Here is a 19,428-nt window from a genome sequence, read left to right as displayed (position 1 = left end):
CCACTATCAAGGAGAGAATGAGAAGTGAGGATAAAGAAGCGGTAAGTACAATGACTCTTTCAAAAAACTTGGTAGTAAAAGGATAACAGATAAGAGTTAAAATATATCAATTATATCTCAATTTAAAAAATGAAAAAAGGAGCCATCCCAGTGGCACAGTGGTTAAGTTTGCATGTGCTGCTTCTCGGCAGCCTGGAGTTCGCCAGTTCGGATCCCGGGTGTGGACATGGCACCGCTTGGCAAAAGCCATGCTGTGATAGGCATCCCATGTATAAAATAGAGGAAGATGGGCATGGATGTTAGCTCAGGGCCAGCCTTCCTCAGCAAAAAGAGGAAGATTGGCAGTAGTTAGCTCAGGGCTAATCTTTCTAAAAAAAAAATTTTTCAAAGAAAAAGAAAAAAGAGCGATACTGATGGAAAATCTGAATTGCATAAAGCTGCTTAACTGAAATATATTTGAATTTAATCACCTGCACAAAAAAAGAGTCAAATTATAGTAGTTGTGTCTTAAGACAGCAGAGACTTGAGCATATTTATATGCTAAAGGATAGAGTCATTAAGGGGAAGAAATTGAAAAACAGAACAAAATAAGTGGAGAGATTAAACTCAGAGTGGAGGAAGGATTCCTCTTCAACAGCATCTGGAGGGATAGAAAGCGTTCTAAGTGCAACGACAGGACATCGAGAGCTTCTCTGTGAAGCAGTGGCGTGGTGAGTTTAAGTAGGGGAGCTTTAAAAGAACGTTGACTATGAAGCTGCCATTAGGATGTAGTTGAATATTCTTCTCAGTGTTCAAAACTCTTCATGATGCAAACCCCACCTACATCCTCAGCTTCATTGGTCCACACATTCTCATACCCAACCGAACTTTCACTCCAACCAAACTGATCTAGAATCCCTTAAATGTTCCTCTCCTGCTATGTTTGTTTCTGCAGAGCCCTCTGTCTGGAACACCTTTTTCCTTATCTCCCCTGCAAACACCTCTCATCGGTTAAGAGTTGGTTCCTGTCATCCAGTATCCCTTCAGGCCCCTTCCCTTTATCTCAGCTGCCCTTCACCCTGAGGCTAGTTAGGTGCCCCTTCTTTACACTTTCTTCTGCATACCTCTTCATCTCAGCATTTTTCATTAAGAATTGTAAACACTGGCTTTCTCATTTCTTCCTATAGTCAGAAACTCTTTTTTGTTTTTTTCGTTTTTAATTCCTAGATTCCCTAGCACTGGGCCTGGCACACTGTAGGCCAATGAATAAATATTCGTTGAATGAATGGAAGATTATGTCAGAGTTTCCAGTAATTATATTTCACCCAATAAAATACAGGATTCTCTTTTACAAATGGAGAAACTAAGGCAGGAAAGAGTATGCACCAATAGTAGCATTAGCAGAACAAAGATTAATGAAAAAATAATAATTTATGCAAAACAATCTTTCATTTGGACTAATTAACATCCTAGCCACAGTTTGAAGAGCAGAATAAATGAGAGTCTCTAAATCATAACAAATAAAAATTCTCCAGACACAAACATCAACTTTCCAGTACTGTACCACAGAGGATTTAGCTTTTCTGATTTAAGGATTCAAAATAATTAAGACCAATCCTCCCCCATACACCACAAAACTCTGGCGCAACCACGGACTGACTTAAAAACCTACCACTAGAGACACATGAAAGAGTTTTCTTTCACTTATGTAAAGCCTCATTTCTAGTTGGCCAGTATTAGTGGGCTAATACTTTTGCAAAGACTAACTAGATGCGTCCTTTTCAAATCAGAAACAAAAAAAGGTCCTGACGCTGCCAAGCTTTAACAACTGGGATGACAAAACTTGTTCTTCTTGAGTATCTCACACTTTATACAATGCTGTGGGCCTCCCAAGTCACAAGTTTCTGCTCCATCCTTACGCAAAGGCAGCAATATCGCAGCAGAAGAAAAATCAGTCCAAAGGTCAAAGTGCAGCTGGGGGCTAGTTCTCTATGCAAAGAACCTCCCCTCTACAGGTAGGCTTTCTTCACTGCCCAACCAGTTCCTATTATCAGAGAGAACCAAGGAGAAAGAGAGTGAGGAACTCAGTACTGATTATAATTAAAGCTAATTCAAAAAAGCAGGGGTAGAAAATAAAAGGAAGCAAATAACTAATGTTTAGAAGTTCCCTAACATATGGTATCTTTCTATTGGCAGCTCAAAAAGCCACAGAGAAATAACATTCCTATGAAACAAGGATAAGATTACCCTGTTATATTTGGAAAAACTAAGCTGGCTTGAGTATATACCAAGTATTAAGACCCAGAACTTTCTTAAAGAAGTCATGGGCAAAGCCGTGCATGAGGCAGCCCAGAGCAAGCTGGAGTCCCTGAATTTGAGTCCCGCTGATAGGAAATGAGACAGGAAATGACTGCAGAAGGGAAAAATAAACAAAAACAAAAGAAAGGTCACTCCATCTGGTTTCAAACCAAATAAACCCTACAACACCAAACAAGGCAAAGGAGAACCCACCTTTCCACAGAACAGAAGAGAGTATGGTTTTGATATTTATTTCCCCACGGCTACCCGTGATGCTCATTTTAATCAAAAACAAAAAGAAAGAGCTATTTTGTGATACAGCCAGCCTCTAGGCAAGTGTCAGTACTCTATCATAATGCTTCCACATAAAGTGCTTCCTTTAGGGATGGAGGTCATTTCCTGGGATAATTCAGTGCCACAGTTAATTCTGGAAAGAGCTGCATGATGGAGAGAGCCTGGTAGTCAGAGACTCGGGTCTGATTCCTGGCTCTGGTACGTATTAGCTGGGTTATCTTCTTCAAATAATTTGCTGAGTCTTAGTTTCCTCATCTTCAAAATGGTACTAATGGTAACTACTTTGTAGGTCTCTGGTAAGAGGGAGAGACTATATAAAGTGGTTGGCACACCTAAGCACTAGATAAGAGCTATTACTTAGAAGAGCTCCTACTAAATATAGACGCTGTGTCAGGCGCTGTGAAGATAACAGGTGAATGTTCTAGTTGCATATAATAAAATTCCCGAACGTGCTTAGTGTTCAAAATTCTTTTTGCACATCACTTTTTTTCTGCCCGTGAGGAATACAGGGGGAATCAATTAAAATAGCTAAAATTTTGGGAACACTCAATGCTTTATAAAATGTTTAAGGGCTCATAATTAAGAACACCCAAGTCCTAAACAGCAACCAAATAACGCGCAGAGATAAAACGAGAACCCAAGCATCCTAGCAACCACCAGGATGCCCTTTTGGCCGCCTCATGACCTCACTAAAGTGCCAAGGCTGTGTCTGGTCGAGGTATTTCCGGCCATCCGACTCCGCACTCACCGGTAGCGCGTGCGGGAGGCCCGGCGGTCGCGTGGCCTCCATGCCGTACTACAGGAGGGTTACCGAGGGCGGGTGCTGGCCTTCGAACGGCGAAGGTCACTGAGTGCCCTCCTGACTAGGGCTCACTCTCGTTCGAGTGAAGAGGGGTACCACTCTCCTCTCTCTCCAAGAATTGCATTGTTCCGACCCCGCCACATCCTCGCCAAGTACGCGCGGCTTCGCAGGCGCCCAGCCTCGGCTTTCCCGCCCTCGGCGTGCGCACGCCCGCCCAGCCCGGGGGGCGCGGACCGCGGAAGAATCCGCAGGCCCCTCTGACGGCCCACCGCCCTGAGCCCTGCTCTCATTGGGTTAGCCTCGTCTTTTCCCCGCCCCCAAGTTTTTTGCTTCCATAATGATTGGGCCTGGGCAGTGTCCATCCCTTTCCAAACACTGCCCTTTTCTCACCACCCGCTAGACCACCTCCGCCCTGTTTTCTCCCCTATCGGTGACACTTCTTACCCATCCTCTGGCTAGGGGGCATTGGGTGCCCCTGGCAGTGGCCCGAGCCTTACAGGAACCGGTCCCACCTCCTACCCCAGTCCCACCCACCGGGCCCCTCCCCTCCATTCCCAGGCGCCGCATTCCATCATGGGGCTCCCCCCACCTGCCTTGTCTGCGAGTCCTCCGCCCCTCCCTCCAACCACCGCTCAGACGCCCGGGGCGCTGTGACCGAGCGGGCTGCGCGCTGGGGGGATGCGCTCCATGAGGGCTCTGCAGAATGCGCTGAGCCGGGCGGGCAGTCACTGCTGGCGGGGAGGCTGGGGTCACCTGAGCTGGAGCCCCCTCCTTGGCGGGGGCGTCCGGCACCACCTCAGTGAGGCCGCGGCGCAGGGCAAGAAGACGCCGCACTGCCACCAGCCGCAGCACCAGGATCAGTAAGGCTCGCGGGACAGGGACAGGGGACAGGCTGGCTCCCATCCCCGCTGTCGTTCTCGCTAGCTCCCGAATCCCCTTCCCCCGGGAGCTCACCTCGTCTCCCCTCTCCTCTCTCACTAGCCTACGATGCCTTTTCCTTTAGATTTGGGGCTTTGGGTCCGCCGCGCTCGGGCGGTAACGTGCCGTCCGCCCGGGAGGGCGTTTGGGCTGGTCGGTCCTCGGGATGGTGCCTGTGCAAGGTGCGTGCTTAACCGGGAACGGCGATTTGCACGGAGTGTTGCTTGGTGCACGTGTCTGAGTGCAGGGCCCTGTGCGCACCGCCCATCCTTACCCTCCCTCTCCTCCCCGGTCCTCGTGTGTATTTTAGGGGATGCGTGGGTATGAAACAGCCTCTTGCCTCGAGTCCTGGTGTACTCGTGTGTGTGTGTGATGTGTTTGTGTTTTGGTGTATCCTCAGCGTGTAATGTGTGATGCGTGAGTATTATTGGTGCGCAGGTACAGGCGTTTGTCGTTTGCGTATGCGTTGGGTTGTGTGCGTTATCAGAGGTCCCTGTCCCTAATCTGTAGAATAAGAGTGGTTTTCCAATTGGTCGCTGAATTTGGAAAATCTTTGTAGTGGGGGGGGGGGGGGTGGGGGTGGAATCATAAGACGCAGTTTTCCCAAACCAGAGGCAGTCAGAGCCTTTATTTGTGCAGTCAGGCTCCCTGATTTAAAGTGTTCTCCTCCCGTGGGCTCATATTCTGCCCGATAGGCTGCACCTCTCTCCCCCACCACTCGGAACGCTTTGTGGCTGAGCCTCTTTTCTGCAAGACGCAGACGGAGCTGAGCAGGAAATTTTGTCCTCCTCAGAAGCCAACGTAGACTCTGTCCAAGTAGCCCCTGTTCTATTATAGCCAAAACAGGAAATGGATCATCTCCCCCGTCATTGACATCTATTGATGACTTTCAGAAAGACATGCACACCACAGTTAAAGTAGCCAGACAGCCCACAGCACTACCTCACCACCACTAGAGTCCCTCTCCTGACAGGTAACAGACCAATAAGGTATTATTTATTTATTATTATTATTTTTTAAAAGACTTCATTTTTCCTTTTTCTCCCAAAGGCCCTCCGGTACATAGTTGTGTATTTTTAGTTGTGGGTCCTTCCAGCTGCAGCATGCTGGCTGCCGCCTCAGCATGGCCTCATGAGCTGTGCCATGTAGGTGCCCAGGATTCGAGCTGGCGAAACCCCGGGCCACCAAAGCAGAGTGCACGAACTCAACCACTCAGCCACGGGGCTGGCCCCTTATTTACTATTAATAATAATTATTATGCTATACCTTTCCATCAGCCTCTTCTCAAGGAGACATGAAACATTTAAACTTTCAAGAATAAGCCCTTGCTCTTCTGTTCTACTCTCCACCCCAACTTTTCCCAAATAGTCATCATAGGAGAAATGGTGATGAGATGAAGCAAATACTTAACCTCCCTCACCCTCACTCTTTCTGTGGGATGGGAGACAGGAGGTATCCCGGGTTCCCCACACACACTTCCTTATCCAGTGGCGTCAGGTGATGGAAGTGTTTTTAGGAACTTTGATCTTCCTGCCTGTGGCTGCTTGTGCTCCTCAGGGACTTCTTGGGAATGGCCTGGGACTGACGCTCCCTTGGGCAGAAGGAGTTGAGAGCACTGGAGGAGATGAGCTCTGGGAGTGTGACACCTTGAAGAGGAGGGGTCTTGTGTTTGGGGGGCAAGGAGGGCAGCAAAGTGCCCTGTTATTCAGGTTATTGTTTATTTGTTTTTTAATATTTAGCTTTATTGTATTTCTGATTATAAAAGAAAAACAAGATAGAGTATCAAGAGGAAAATAAAGATCCCAATATTAGAGGTAACCAGTTAACATTGTTACATATACCCATCTATATCCTATACATATATAAAATTTAACAAAAATAGGATCATAGTATTCATATTCTTTGGTAACTATCTTTTCCATTTATGAACAGCTACTTAATATCATTGAATGTGTGTGTGTATGATACTGTTATTTTCATGGCTGCCATTTTAAGATTCCAGTTTATGAGGTATCATAATTTATTTAACCAATCTTGAGTTTGCTTACAACATATTCTTATGCACTTGTTTAATTATTTCTTAGAGCAAATTCCTAGGAAATTTTGCTCCCCAGAGACATCCATCATCGATATCTCGTAGAACCTTCTAGAGATATTTTATGCATATATCAGCAAATACATATTGATATTATTTCTCCTTTTTTTATACAAATGGTATCATACTATCCACATTGTTCTTCATCTTGCTTTGTTCCCTCAACATTATATCGTAGGTCAATCATATCTGCGTTGAAGGGTGTGCACGTTTTTAAAGCTTGTGCTACAGGAAGTGGTATGGCATTATTTCCTGTCTTCCTTCAGCTTCCAGGCACAGAGACCTGCCCTCAGTGTGGCTACATACAATCCTACTTGAGTCATTCCTCAGGTAGTTTTTCCCTCCCTTCCCCTGTTATCATATGGATCCTCTCCTCTCTGTAGGCACTAGCCTCATTGTCACAATTGGATTTCGTTGGAAACAGGAAAACTGCCCCCTCTCCTGGTATTCCTTCTGGCCCAGAACACACACATGCCTAGTCTATGCCAAGCTCTTGAGAGGCTTTTTATTTGTTAATGCATTGTTTCAATAGATAATATATTCATATTCATATATATGATAATCAGTACATAATATCCACATAGTCATATGGCTTAAAGATATATAGTGGGAAGTATCCCTCCCACTCCTTGGCCCAGCACCTGCTTCATCTCCCTAGAGGGAGGTAAATCAGCCTTGACAGTTTCTTAGATAGCCTTCCAGAAATGTTTTGTGCCTGAAAAAGCAAACATATTTTTTTCTCTTTTAAACATAAATAGCACCATGCTATAAACACTGTTCTACCGCTTGCTTCTTTTATTTAGTTTGCATCTTAGAGATCATTCCATAGCAATACTTAAAGCACGCCCTCATTTCTTTTTTTACACTGCATAATATTCCATTATATGACTATACCATAATTTACCTAACCATTTCCCTGTTGCACATGTAGGTTGTTTCCAGTCTATTACTAACTATGCAATGAATAACTGTTAATATGTTCCTTTGTAGGTATGTGAGTACACCTATAAGATAAATACCTGGAAGTCAAATTGTTGGATCAAAGGGTTTTGAAGCGTCTTAAATAGCTGTCATATTTGGAATGATCTGATAAAATAATTCCTCTAAATCTGTTACCATATTAATAGGAGAATTCTTGAAGGCCAAGAAGTCTTCAGTACCTGGAATTCTAGGTGCTATAAGCCAGCAAGAGAGACGCTTTGGGGAACAAGGGCTTTCCTAGAAATGTAACTTGGTAATTCCTTATTGAAGACCCAGTGTGGGCTAGGACTTTGGCTAGACCTAGCATTGGCTAGGAAGACAAAGATATATAAAACACAAAGTCCTAATAGTGGGGCAAGGGAGATCCTTCTGTCAATAAGATGGTGTCATACCAGTAGCATAAGCAAAATTTGGATGTTTGGGAAACCTTTACAGAGTTAGTAATATTTGATCTGGACCTTGAAGGATGAACAGGACTGTGTCAGGTGAAGGAGAAAAAGGTCATTCCGTGCAGAAGCTGCAGCATAAGCAAAGACCAGGAAGCCTGACAGTGCCTGCCCCATTTGGGGAGCCCCCTTTACCTGGCATAACTAGAGTGTGGGGGCACACTGGAGAATAGGAAAGAAATGTTGGCAGGTTTTAAAGAGCCTTGAATGCCATAGCAAGAAATAAGGACTTATTTTGTAGGCTTGGGAGAGCTGTCAAAGGTTTTTGAGTAGAAAAATGATATTTGAGTTTTAGAAAGATAACTAGGCACGTTGTGGAAGATGGGTTGGAAGTCAAGAGAGCGTAGTGGCGGTTAGATAACGGACGATAGGGGGCTGATGATAGAGAAGCATGATTTACTGAGCAGCAGCTTTGTGAAAGACAGTTTTTCATGGAATGTTATTTTAATTAAGCCTCATATCACCCATGTGAAGCAGACATTACTACCCTTATTTTACAGGTTCAGCAATATTAAATAACCTTATTTTCCATATTAAGATATCACACAACTTTTAAGGGGCAAGCTCTGGTTCTTTCTATTACACCATCCTGGCACAGGGGGAGAGAAGAAAAGAGGGTGGATTGGAGAGACATTATGGAGGTAGATTCATGCAATGTTGGTTACCAACTGCACATGGATGTAAGGTGTGGGCATTATCCCAATGATTCCACATTTCCAGCTTGGCCCCCGGGTGAGTGGTAACGCTATTAACCCAGTGGGAAACTGAAGACGAGGAGCAGAGGGAGCGGGGTGGGATGACCTCAGGTTTGGACATGTTGAGTTTGCGGTGCCTGTGGGACATCTAGAAATGGAAGTCTCTAGAAGGCAGCTAGAAATAAAGGTCTGAAGGTTAAGAACAAAAGAAAGCTAGAGAGTAAGATGTAAGACTTCTCAGGGCAGATGTGAAAGTTGGAAATTATAGGTTTAGATCAGATGGTTCAGGGAGGAGGCACAGAGTGAGGACACCTACCTACTTATAAGCCCGTGTTCTGAGAGGAGGAGCAGGAAGCACTTCTCAGGTTCCTGTCCTCCTCCCCGGCTCTGCCCCAAACAGTGATTCCTCAGAGAGTGGCATGCTGTCCCGCCTGGGTGATCTGCTCTTCTACACTATTGCCGAGGGACAGGAGCGCATCCCTATCCACAAGTTCACTACTGTAAGTTCCTCTCTACCTGCTCAGAAGGCTAATCCCTTAGGATCTCTGGAAAGTGGGAAAAGGAGGGTAGGACAAGCGCAGGGCAGCTAATGGATTGCTTCATGAGGATGAAGAAGAGCAGATGATGGCAGATGCCTCGGCTGATGAGGCTATCCCATTCCTGCTCCACGGTGGCAAGATTAAACCCTCTGACTCAACCCATCTTCTTGGTTTAGGAATTTGACCCCAAGGGGTTCAGAAACCAGCTGCCTTGGTTAAAAAAAAAAAAAGGGTGGGTAGGAAACCCCTATTAGCCTTCAAAGCTGCTCCATTCCCTCCTTTCTTAGTCTGCACACCCATTTGTTCCACCTACTGTAGTAGTTGGGGTTGAGTGAGTTTTTCTCCATTGGGAAAGATTATTAGGATTGGATTTCTGTCCTTGTAGCTGACCTTACTAAACTGCTGCTTTCCCCTAAAGGCATTGAAGGCCACCGGACTGCAGACCTCAGATCCTCGGCTCCGGGACTGCATGAGCCAGATGCGCCGCATGGTTCGAGAGTCCAGCAGTGGTGGCCTCTTGGACCGAGATCTCTTCCAAAAGTGAGGGTCCCAGAAATAAGGGCACCACTCTCAAAACTGTTCTGTGGACGTAGACTACAACATCAGGGAGGGATGCTGGGGACTGGATAGTTCCACTCTTCATTTTATTTTATTACTTAATACACACGTAACACATGAATATGCAGATATTCGTTATAAAAGTTCACACAATATAGAAATACATGTCCTCCTTCCCCTGTCTCCCCAATCCCAGTCCCTTTTCCTAGAAACATTGTTAAGAGATTAGTAGGTATCTTCAGGATAATGCCCTATGCATTTACATACATATAGGAATATATATAAATATGTATGTGATTTAGGATTTGTTAAATATGAAGGTGACTTACTATACATATTATTCAGATATTTATTTTTTTCTCATATCCCGTGTCTTGGGATATCTTTCCACATCACTACAACCCATTATTTTAGAGGCAAAGAAACTTAAGACCCAGAAAGATAAAGTAACGTGCCAAAGGTCACACAACTGTTGGTCCCAAACCTGATGACCACTCACACTTTCTTTATTCCCAACTTCCATGGCTCCAGAGTGAGTCACATCTGCATCTCTCCAGCCCCCTAACCCAATCGTGTCTGGGATCCAGGTGTGTGAGCAGCAACATTGTGCTCCTGACCCAGGCATTCCGAAAGAAGTTTGTCATTCCTGATTTTGAGGAGTTCACGGGACATGTGGATCGCATCTTTGAGGATGCCAAAGAGCTCACTGGAGGCAAAGTGAGGGCCAGGGGACTAAGGGAGGGGCAAGGGCTCTGGGCCAGATATACCTTGCTTCTTGGAGATTTCTGGGGGCTGGGAATCCAATGGATGAGAGATGAGAAGCAGAGCCTCTAAAAATGAGGACAAGGGCTTTATGTATTTCTATACATTTGATTTCTAGAGCAGGTGAAGGAATCTGAGGTTTTTATGGGGACAGTTGGCAAACAGATTGAACAGAACTTTGAAAGAAACCTAGAAAGGAATTGAGCCTAAGAACCAGAATGGGAAGCTGACCCCAGAATTCTCCTCTTTTTACTTTCCATGGGCTTTCTTGCCATCTCTATGGGAAAGATAAGGCCTTCTAGGACTTAAGGCTTGGGTGTCTCTGGGAACAACAGGCAGGAGGGAACCCATTGCCCTGCAGAAGACAGAATTTTAGCTTTTATCTAAAAGATTCCCCTGACCCTGATCCTCAGCTCTGTGCCCCGCTCCACATCCATATCTCCATCTGTTTCTATTTTCTCTACTCACTCATGCCCAGGTGGCGGCCTACATCCCTCAGCTGGCCAAGTCAAATCCAGACCTGTGGGGCGTCTCCCTGTGCACGGTGGATGGTCAGCGGTAAGATGCTGGGTGAGAGGAAGGGGAGGCAGGGCATAGGTCAGAACGTAGGCCGACCCCTTTCATGGCGCCTGTCTGCCTCCAGGCACTCCGTGGGCCACACAAAGATCCCCTTCTGCCTGCAGTCCTGTGTGAAGCCCCTCACCTATGCCATCTCCATAAGCACCCTAGGCACTGACTACGTGCACAAGTTTGTGGGCAAGGAGCCCAGCGGCCTGCGCTACAACAAGCTCTCCCTCAATGAGGAAGGTGAGCACTGCTGGGCTCAGCCAAACTCCTGGACGCCCCCTTCTTTTCCCCTATCCTACCAGCTTTGTTTGTTTCTCTGCCCTTCCTGATGAGCTCTGTCATTCCATCCTCCCCAGCAATCTTTCTTGTCTACCCTGCAGAGTGGGCAGCTCTAAAGGAGGTTTTGCTCAGTGGCTGATAAGACTCTGAGTGGTTTGTATTTCCCCAGGAATCCCCCATAACCCCATGGTCAATGCTGGTGCCATTGTCGTGAGCTCCCTGATCAAGGTCAGTGCCACCCTAGCCTTCTGGAAGGTACTGTTCTCTAAACCCCCCTGTTCCTATATCCCGCATATCTGCCCAGCTCTCCAGGAAGACTGGTGGGGTCTTGATTCCTTTGAGGGTCCCCAGGAGGCAGTGAGGACACAGCAGGGACCCACATATTATGCTGAGGATGTTAGGAAAAGGCACTGTACCTCGGCCCCCACCTGTGAATCTGGAGCCCAGAGCTTCTTGGCCCTTAGAGAAGTGAGCAGGTCCTGACCTCTGCCTAGGACCAACGGCCAAATGCCAGACACAGGGGGAGGACAGCACCATTAGGCACTGATTGGCCACTTCTGGGTGAGGGACGCATGGAAGGAAGGGTGAATGGCCAGGCCAGGGCAGCTATTCACGTCACCTGGAACTGTGAGTTGGCCTTGAGCAAGGGTGTCAGGCTGGGCTGTCAGCTGTAGGTCTCCCAGGGCTTGAGCAAGGCCCTGAGAGCATGTGGGCAACAACACTCTGGAGCCAATCACAGTCGCTCCTGGGGAGGGCGGTGTTAGAAACCCTCCCCCAGGGACTCAGGTGTCAGAGACCTGTGGTGTTGACACTGTAGTTGATACGTACCGGAAGCAATATGGGGTGGGGTGGGGGGAGCAGGCTCAGGCTCTCCCCTTGCTCTGGAATAGCTCTATCTACAACCCTGTATCTGGGGCTGGCCTCCTCCGATTCCCATCTAAGCAGGCCCTATTGGCTCTCAGCTAAAATCTTTAGCTTTATTTATCAATATAATTGATATAATTGAATATTATAATATATGCAACATACACCCTCATCCCATTCCTGTCACTCACTCCAGTCTTGGAGATGGCTCTGGGATTCAGGCAAAGGACCCCATAAGGCTCCAGCCGGGGGTGTATGGAATGGGGAAGGGGATCAGGAATAGGGCTGGGGCTTGGAGACAGAACTGGAATCAGGAAAATGAAAGTGGGAGTCAAGGGTGGGGGTTGGGATTGAGAATGGAAGGGAGGGTGAGACTCAGGGATGGGTAAGGTTATCTGTACTCATTACTTGATAATAAAATCTAAATGATGTGGTTTTTAAGGTCATTAGATATGCATGGATACAAAAAACCTCAGTTGTAAAAAAAAAAAGTCATTATAAAATATTACGCATTCCCAGCAGTAAAACCAGTCTAACACTTTGACTCCCCGAGGTCCTTCTGACCTTCTCCTGCTGTCCTCTGAGGCTTGGAAAACTCATCTCTTCTCTCTTTGCAGATGGACTGTAACAAAGCAGAGAAGTTTGATTTTGTAAGTTCCCTTGCTCCTCAGCCCTGGCTGCTTTTCTCCATGGCACATCGTCCTCTCCAGCTGCCCCAGTGCCTGGCTCTAACCCCAGTTTGACAGTGCACCAGCCCACACTAGAAGCCTTATTTCCAGGGGTATGGGAATCTCCTGGCCTCAGACAGGAAAGCTTCATGCAGTCTCTGCTGGGATCAGGACTGAGGAGTTCAGAAAGGCTGTCAGCCTAGGATGTGTTTAGGAGGAGTCCTCACTCATGCGGTGCCTCCTGTGACCCTTGTTCTCTTCTAGGTGTTGCAATATCTGAACAGAATGGCTGGGAGTGAATACGTGGGTTTCAGCAATGCCACGTAAGGCACTGTTTGCAGGAGTGGCTGACTGTGTTGGGGGGCGGTGTGGAGGAGGGGGATGAGAGAGAGAATCTTAGGAGGAAGAAATCCCAGGCCCAGCTTCCTCTGAGCGCCTTCATTGACAATTGTTTACTTTGTAAAAGAATTTGTTCCATTTCTGTTTAGTACTTACTGAGAGAGGCATGTGAGGGTTTGCACCTAGGACCTTTCTTGCCAAGCCTCTCAAAGCCAAAAACCTCACCAGTTTTCCAGACTAGATGGTTAGACACTTTTGGGTTTTGTTTTTCACACTTTACAATAAAGCCATGCCCGGTGCTGGCTCAGGGTCAGAAGTTCCCTCCAGTGTTACTGTGAGAAGTTATAAAGGGGCTGATTTAGTCTGACATGTGTGATCTAGTTCTGTCTCTCTCAGGGAAGGTATTTTTCCCCCTTCTCCTCACACCCACCCCTCAGATGTCAAGTACTAAATTGGGTGTTTGCTTCAGATTCCAGTCAGAGAAGGAAACAGGGGATCGGAATTATGCCATCGGCTATTATCTAAAGGAAAAGAAGGTAACTGGGAGAGGCCAGCAGAGAAAGTCCCTGGGAATTCTGTGGCTGGTGGAAGGGCAATCGGGGTTGGGGACTTTGGCTGAGATCCTGGCAGTGTGACAGGGATTGCCGATGGCCTGAAGAGAAATGCTCTTCCCTCTTCTTCCTTACAGTGCTTTCCTAAGGGGGTGGACATGATGGCTGCCCTCGATCTCTACTTCCAGGTAAGTCAACACTGCCGTTCAGCACAGGGCCCAAGGAACAGGACAGACTGCCCTCCCTGCTCTGACCCACAAGAGAAATGCTCCTCTCCAGTGGGATTTGCTGACAGATCAGGATGCCAAGAACATTGCTCTACACCCAAGAGCAGTGTTGAGGTCCACACCACACCCTCACCTCTGCCTTGTCTCCACAGCTGTGCTCTGTGGAGGTGACCTGTGAATCAGGCAGTGTCATGGCAGCCACCCTGGCCAATGGCGGGATCTGTCCCATCACAGGCGAGAGTGTGCTGAGCGCTGAAGCAGTGCGCAACACCCTCAGCCTCATGCACTCCTGCGGCATGTACGACTTCTCGGGCCAGTTTGCCTTCCATGTGAGTGCCTCTGGCCCTGCCATTCATCTGCCATGAGCCTGGAGCCAAGAAGAGAGCACCCTGAGTCTCGGAAGGTGGAGAGGTGGAAGCTTGTTCCTGCCTCTCATTCACTAACTTCCAGCCAGGCGATCAGGCCAAGCATCCTTAGGGAGTTTGTCAAACACACCATGTCCCTCAGATACATAAACGCATGATGTTGCAGCTTCTGACCGCCCTTCTGCCGCCCATCACGTGGCTGGCGCTTCTCCTCCAGGTCTCAGTTCAGAGGGCACTTCCAAAGAGGTTCTTCTGACCACCCTGCCTCCGGTGGGCCCCTCCCACTTCTATCACAGCACCCCACTTCTTTTCTTCTGTGTTATCATAAGCTGTGATGATTTTTGTCTATTTATACGTTTACTTGTTTATTGTCTACCTCCTACCACCAGAATGTAGGTGAAAGGACTTTGTCCTAGTTCTAGCACAGCATCAAGCACAGAGCAGATACTCAATAAGTATTTCCTTACTGAAGCCATGAATTTAAGGGGGTGTCGGGGGAGGAGAGGAGTAAGAAGAGAAGCTAACTAACAAGCCAAAAGGTTGGGATGGGTGAGGCTTTGCCCATGCAGTCACCTGGGATGGATTAACTGGTTAACCCAGACTTGGGACACCTCTAGCGCATCTTTATCCCCAAGGTGGGCCTGCCAGCCAAGTCAGCTGTGTCAGGAGCCATCCTCCTGGTGGTACCCAATGTCATGGGAATGATGTGTCTGTCACCTCCACTGGACAAGCTGGGGAATAGCTATAGGGGCGTCAGCTTCTGCCAGGTGAGTTACTTTGCATATAGTATTTAATATTCTTAAATGAGTAAATAAAGTAATTTTGAGCTCCTACTAAGCACAAGGAATAAGTAAACAATCTGTTTGGCTTACAATTCTAGAAGTTGGTGTCTCTCTTCAATTTCCACAATTATGACAACCTGAGACACTGTGCTCGGAAGTTAGACCCACGACGTGAAGGGGGAGAAGTTCGGGTAAGGAAAACCCCAGGTAGCTCATAAGAATATTTCAGAATAGAACATTCCATAACACTTCAGCAATACCTTTGGCTAAGCATCCATGAAGAGGGTCACAGAGCAGAGCTGGGCATGGGTGGGTTCAAAGTCACAGTTAATCTCAGGTGGGTATGATTTGTTTTCCAGAACAAGACTGTGGTGAACCTGTTATTTGCTGCCTATATTGGAGATGTCTCAGCTCTTCGAAGGTACTTCTACTGTGACCAAATAAACACAATGAAGGACTCCTGGTCAGAGATCTCATTAGGAATCAACATAGCAAGACAGTTAAGTGCTTCAGCTTCAGAGTCAGAGAGAATGGATTTAAATGAGATTTTTTTAAAAAGTACAGTGCCTGCCATGTGATAAGAACTTAATTAATGGTAGCCACTGTTACGATTAAACTGGGTCTTAAGAACAGAGCTCTAGGGGGCCAGCCCGGTGGCAAAGCGGTTAAGTGCACACGTTTCACTTCAGCAACCCGGGGTTCGCCAGTTCGGATCCCAGGTGTGGACATGGCACCGCTTGGCAAGCCATGCTGTGGTAGGCGTCCCACATAGAAAGTGGAGGAAAGATGGGCACGGATGTTAGCTCAGGGCTGATCTTCCTCAAAAAAAAAAAGAACAGAGTTCTAGGAGGTAGGTAAGGACCCTGCCTCAAGTAGATCACCAACATCAACAAATATGTACTGAGTAGGCAGAGATGTTTCTGGAACTGTCACACTCCCATCTCTCTGACATGGGGAAAATAGTCTTATCTGGGTAGAGAACAGAGACTGTGCAGGGTCTACAGATCTTGGCATAGCTCTGTTTTATTTTTTCTGGAACCCTTCCAGTCTGACCCTTCAGAAAGGACACTAGTGATTCTAGGCTGATGTGGGTAACTCCAGCTGCTTCCACTGCCCTCAGGTTTGCCTTATCAGCCATGGACATGGAACAGAAAGACTATGACTCCCGCACAGCCCTGCATGTTGCTGCAGCTGAAGGTATCTGAAGGTTAAGTAAGAGGGGAAGCAGAGCGTAAAGCCCTTTCTTTTCTACCCAGAGTATATGCCTTGAAGATTACAGGGGCAGCAACTAGTTTTGTCCAGATGCACTTCAGTTTGCAGGCCATTATTGGGTGCTGCAGGGAGCAAAATGGGAAGAGGCCTTTTCCCTTCCCCTCTTGGTTCAGACTCCAGCTGCCAAGGGTCTGTGCTAATGTTAACACCAAAAGGTTCGGTATCTGTACCTCTCATTTTCCTTCTGCCCATATTCCTAGGACACACTGAAGTTGTTAAATTCCTGATTGAGGCTTGCAAAGTGAATCCTTTTGTCAAGGACAGGTGAGTAGGATTGAGCTGAAAGGGGGAATGGGAGGTGGGCAGCAGCTTCTCCACCGCTCCCTCCAGCTACCACAGTTATGTATACTACCAGTGCACTCTCGATGTCCTCATGCCTGATCATGGTCTTTGTTCCTCTCAGGTGGGGCAACATTCCCCTGGATGATGCTGTGCAGTTCAACCACCTGGAGGTGGTGAAACTGCTTCAAGATTACCAGGACTCCTACACACCATCTGAGACTCAGGCTGAAGCAGTAGCTGAGGCGCTGTCCAAAGAGAACTTAGAGAGCATGGTGTGAGCATGAGGCACACACGGTCCCTGCTCAAGAAAAAGCATGAGCTGGCCACACACTTAACACATAACCACCAAACATGCTACAGAGAGCCGCACTGCTTCAGTGGGGACCAAGACTTAGGCCAATGCTTTCTGTGAGTCACAACACCCCATTCCCTTGGCAGACAGAGTAGAGAGAAGTGCCTCGGTGGACACCGGCAGTAGGGTTAGCCATGGGGGCTGTGGGCTTCTGCAAGATACAACATAATGGCTTGCCCCACTCAAAACCGTCCCAGGTCTTCACCCAGGTCCCCTCTTCCTCTTCCTGGAGAAACTATCATGAGAGAGAGACACTGGTGAAGGGGCTCTAGCCACCATGCACATGTATATATCCACAGAGGAAGGCAGGGAGCTACACACCTGGTTTTAGTAGTCTGGAGAGTTCTGCCCCCCTTGGCCAAGAAGTGCTGCTGCTACTGCTAACAGCAATTTTATAGACAGAGAAGGTATTTTGTGCTCAAATAAACTTTAATTACACAAATTATTTTTGCTAAACCCAATCCTTCTCTTTTTCCTGTAGGGGCACCCAGCTGCATCACCATCATAAAGGTAGAATAAGATAGAACCACAGTGTCAGATAGAGCCCAAACAATATATATTTCACATACATACTCACCCCACCAGGTTTCCCTCAACCCCAAATACTGCTTTAGGTTAAGTGTATTCTGCTGCCAAGCAGGGGTGAAGGCTGGGGTCTGAGCAGGCCCAAAAATGGATTGTGCAAGACCTCAGGCCTCCCTCCTCCCTCTGGAAGTTCCAATTGTAGCAGAATGAAGATAGAACTTCTTAAGAATAAAGTTTCTAACACTAATCCCCTCAATATGCCCCAAGTGTCTCTTCCCCTTTGGTCATGGTTGTAACTGGCCCAATGATTATGGATCGACTGTGTCAGAGGTGTGCAGATTAAGGCGGATGGACTCAGGGAGGGGATAGCTACAGCTGTGTGGAGCTGAGAGTCTGTGGCATTGAGGTACTGGGGAAGGAGGGCTCTGTCCTCAGTCTGACACTGTCAGTAAAGCACTTCCTGAGGGAGCCAGAGCCCAGACTCTATGTGCTGTAGAGAAAGGGCCAAGCGTTGACTGCACCACTCCTCCAGCCAGAGGTAGAAAGCATTTACTCTGGAGAGATTCAGTAGAGCCCCAACAAACAGAAGTTACATGTAGGCAAAGAGAGGGAGAGGTATCACAGTGATGAATAAATGCGAACAAAGCTAAAAGCCAAGACCCAACGACTGAACACAGTCTGAGAAAGGCCTGGGCACAGGGAGGCAATCAGGGAAAGTGCATTCCTGGTAGCCACGGAAATGGGCGGTAGTTTGGGGGAGGGGAGAGGGTGGCTGCATGTCTAGCTTTCGCAGGGGAGGAGAGAGGAAGATGACTAAGAATTGCACAGAGGACCAGACACTGAATAGTGGGAGCTAGAGGCTGCTTGGGGCAGAATTAAAAGGATTCAGACACTTTCAGCAGGAGGCTGGCCAAGAGCATGATTAGGGACTCCATTGATGGATATAACTAGAGGCCCTCAGGCACTTGAAGCCCTGAGTGGGTCAGCAGCTCTCCATCCCACAGGGCAAAGGCAGGCACCACTGGACCCCGGAAATCTGTCTGTAGCGTGTGGACCACAGCGACCCGGCTCACATCCACCAGGCTCAACTTCTGGGCCTCATACTCCAACAGCAGCCCCACCTTCTCTGGCTGCCCGATGCCCTCAACAGGGGCTTTCTCGTTGGCCAACATGGTATGCCACTTGCGTTGGGCATAGGTGAACACCCAGGAGCGATCGTCAACACCAATACAGCTGTCCCGGGACATGTCCACATCTGCCACTCCTATCCGGAACTGCTGGGAGCGTTTCACTGTCACCTCCCAGTAGTGCCTGCCACTGGTGACCGCTGTGTCTGCCAGCACCACTGCCCACTCCCGGAAGCGCTCCACATTCAGGGCCACTTTGGTGGGCTCCAATCCCACCAAGCCATACTTGACACCTGTGTCACCTTTGAAGAGTGCCAGGCTGCTGTGAGCGGTTTTTTCTTCCAGTTTGAAACTGATGCCTGCGGGCAGAGCAAAGAGACAGGATGATGACAGGGGCTAGAACCCTAGAACCAGGGATATACACGTATTCCGATCTAAAGCTGGCAGTAATGAGATCAGAGGAAACAGGGAAGAGTCAGCATGTCTAGGGGGCAAGAGAGTGGGGGCGCTTTAGGATGCGCAGTCTAAAGAGCCGAAAAGTTCGACTGGGGAAGCCCTGGGATTTAAAGAAGCCGGACAGTGTCCCAAGTTTGGAATCCCAAGACGAAGGCCGATGGGGGAAGGGAAGCGACCCGAGTAGACTCCGTGAATAACGGACCGAAACCTTTTTGGAGGTAAAAGAGAGGAAAGAAGATATTCTACCTCTGCGGGCTTCCGCGGCGGCGACCCCCAATCGTTTGGCTCCCCAGCGGCACAGGCACAGCGACCGTACGAAGGGCAGGGCCATCTTGCGCCACGGATGAGCGGGCCACGCCCCACGCCTGAGACCCCCGCCGCCGGCCCGCCCTCGGCCTTCCCACG

At 47.9% G+C, this 19,428-nt stretch overlaps 3 protein-coding genes across 11 annotated transcripts in view; 1 reads left to right on the top strand and 2 right to left on the bottom strand.

The window, feature by feature from the left end:
• The window catches only part of RBMS2 (RNA binding motif single stranded interacting protein 2), an 83,971-nt gene extending 80,357 nt beyond the window's left edge, over window positions 1-3,614 (bottom strand). The window contains exon 1 of one of the 4 annotated variants that reach the window (XM_070621724.1): window positions 3,320-3,614. The gene's annotated coding sequence lies outside the window, so the exon portion shown is untranslated. The remainder of the gene's footprint in view (window positions 1-3,319) is intronic. The other 3 variants (XM_070621726.1, XM_070621731.1, XM_070621733.1) reach the window with 3 other exon arrangements.
• A 116-nt stretch (window positions 3,615-3,730) lies between these two features.
• Window positions 3,731-17,696, top strand: GLS2 (glutaminase 2). Of its 6 annotated transcripts, none has more exons than XM_070621663.1 (20): window positions 3,777-4,233; window positions 4,377-4,473; window positions 6,031-6,105; window positions 8,909-9,008; window positions 9,466-9,587; window positions 10,193-10,322; window positions 10,846-10,925; window positions 11,011-11,174; window positions 11,383-11,441; window positions 12,695-12,727; window positions 13,010-13,068; window positions 13,554-13,620; window positions 13,773-13,823; window positions 14,015-14,191; window positions 14,863-14,994; window positions 15,108-15,200; window positions 15,369-15,430; window positions 16,130-16,206; window positions 16,482-16,545; window positions 16,685-17,696. In XM_070621663.1, the coding sequence occupies exons 4-20, from the start codon at window positions 8,928-8,930 to the stop codon at window positions 16,839-16,841; spliced, it is 1,608 nt and encodes a 535-aa protein (XP_070477764.1). In that variant the 5' UTR covers window positions 3,777-4,233; window positions 4,377-4,473; window positions 6,031-6,105; window positions 8,909-8,927; the 3' UTR covers window positions 16,842-17,696. The 6 variants fall into 6 exon arrangements, with proteins under 6 accessions (XP_070477763.1, XP_070477762.1, XP_008528329.1 ...); XM_070621664.1 differs by having other exon boundaries at window positions 4,008-4,233; window positions 4,355-4,473; XM_070621662.1 differs by lacking the exon at window positions 6,031-6,105 and having other exon boundaries at window positions 3,731-4,233.
• On the bottom strand, window positions 17,326-19,428 carry SPRYD4 (SPRY domain containing 4). The gene is made up of 2 exons (XM_008530110.2): window positions 19,270-19,428; window positions 17,326-18,926 (listed from the first exon to the last, which is right to left on the bottom strand). The coding sequence occupies exons 1-2, from the start codon at window positions 19,352-19,354 to the stop codon at window positions 18,388-18,390; spliced, it is 624 nt and encodes a 207-aa protein (XP_008528332.1). The 5' UTR covers window positions 19,355-19,428; the 3' UTR covers window positions 17,326-18,387.

The sequence above is a fragment of the Equus przewalskii genome, chromosome 5 (genome assembly GCF_037783145.1).
Source record: "Equus przewalskii isolate Varuska chromosome 5, EquPr2, whole genome shotgun sequence".
NCBI classification, from domain to species: Eukaryota; Metazoa; Chordata; class Mammalia; order Perissodactyla; family Equidae; genus Equus; species Equus przewalskii.
This window is presented reverse-complemented; position numbering and strand designations above follow the sequence as displayed.

What these genes read in the sequence shown, in the direction of transcription:
- GLS2 (XM_008530107.2), top strand. Translation starts at nt 4,052, where the DNA reads ATGCGCTCCATGAGGGCTCTGCAGAATGCGCTGAGCCGGGCGGGCAGT. An exon ending in TCGTGAGCTCCCTGATCAAG is followed by an intron (nt 11,442 to 12,694) that starts GTCAGTGCCACC and finishes CTCTCTTTGCAG; the next exon opens with ATGGACTGTAACAAAGCAGA. An exon ending in CGGGCCAGTTTGCCTTCCAT is followed by an intron (nt 14,192 to 14,862) that starts GTGAGTGCCTCT and finishes TTTATCCCCAAG; the next exon opens with GTGGGCCTGCCAGCCAAGTC.
- SPRYD4 (XM_008530110.2), bottom strand. Translation starts at nt 19,354, where the DNA reads ATGGCCCTGCCCTTCGTACGGTCGCTGTGCCTGTGCCGCTGGGGAGCC. An exon ending in CGCCGCGGAAGCCCGCAGAG is followed by an intron (nt 18,927 to 19,269) that starts GTAGAATATCTT and finishes CTCTGCCCGCAG; the next exon opens with GCATCAGTTTCAAACTGGAA.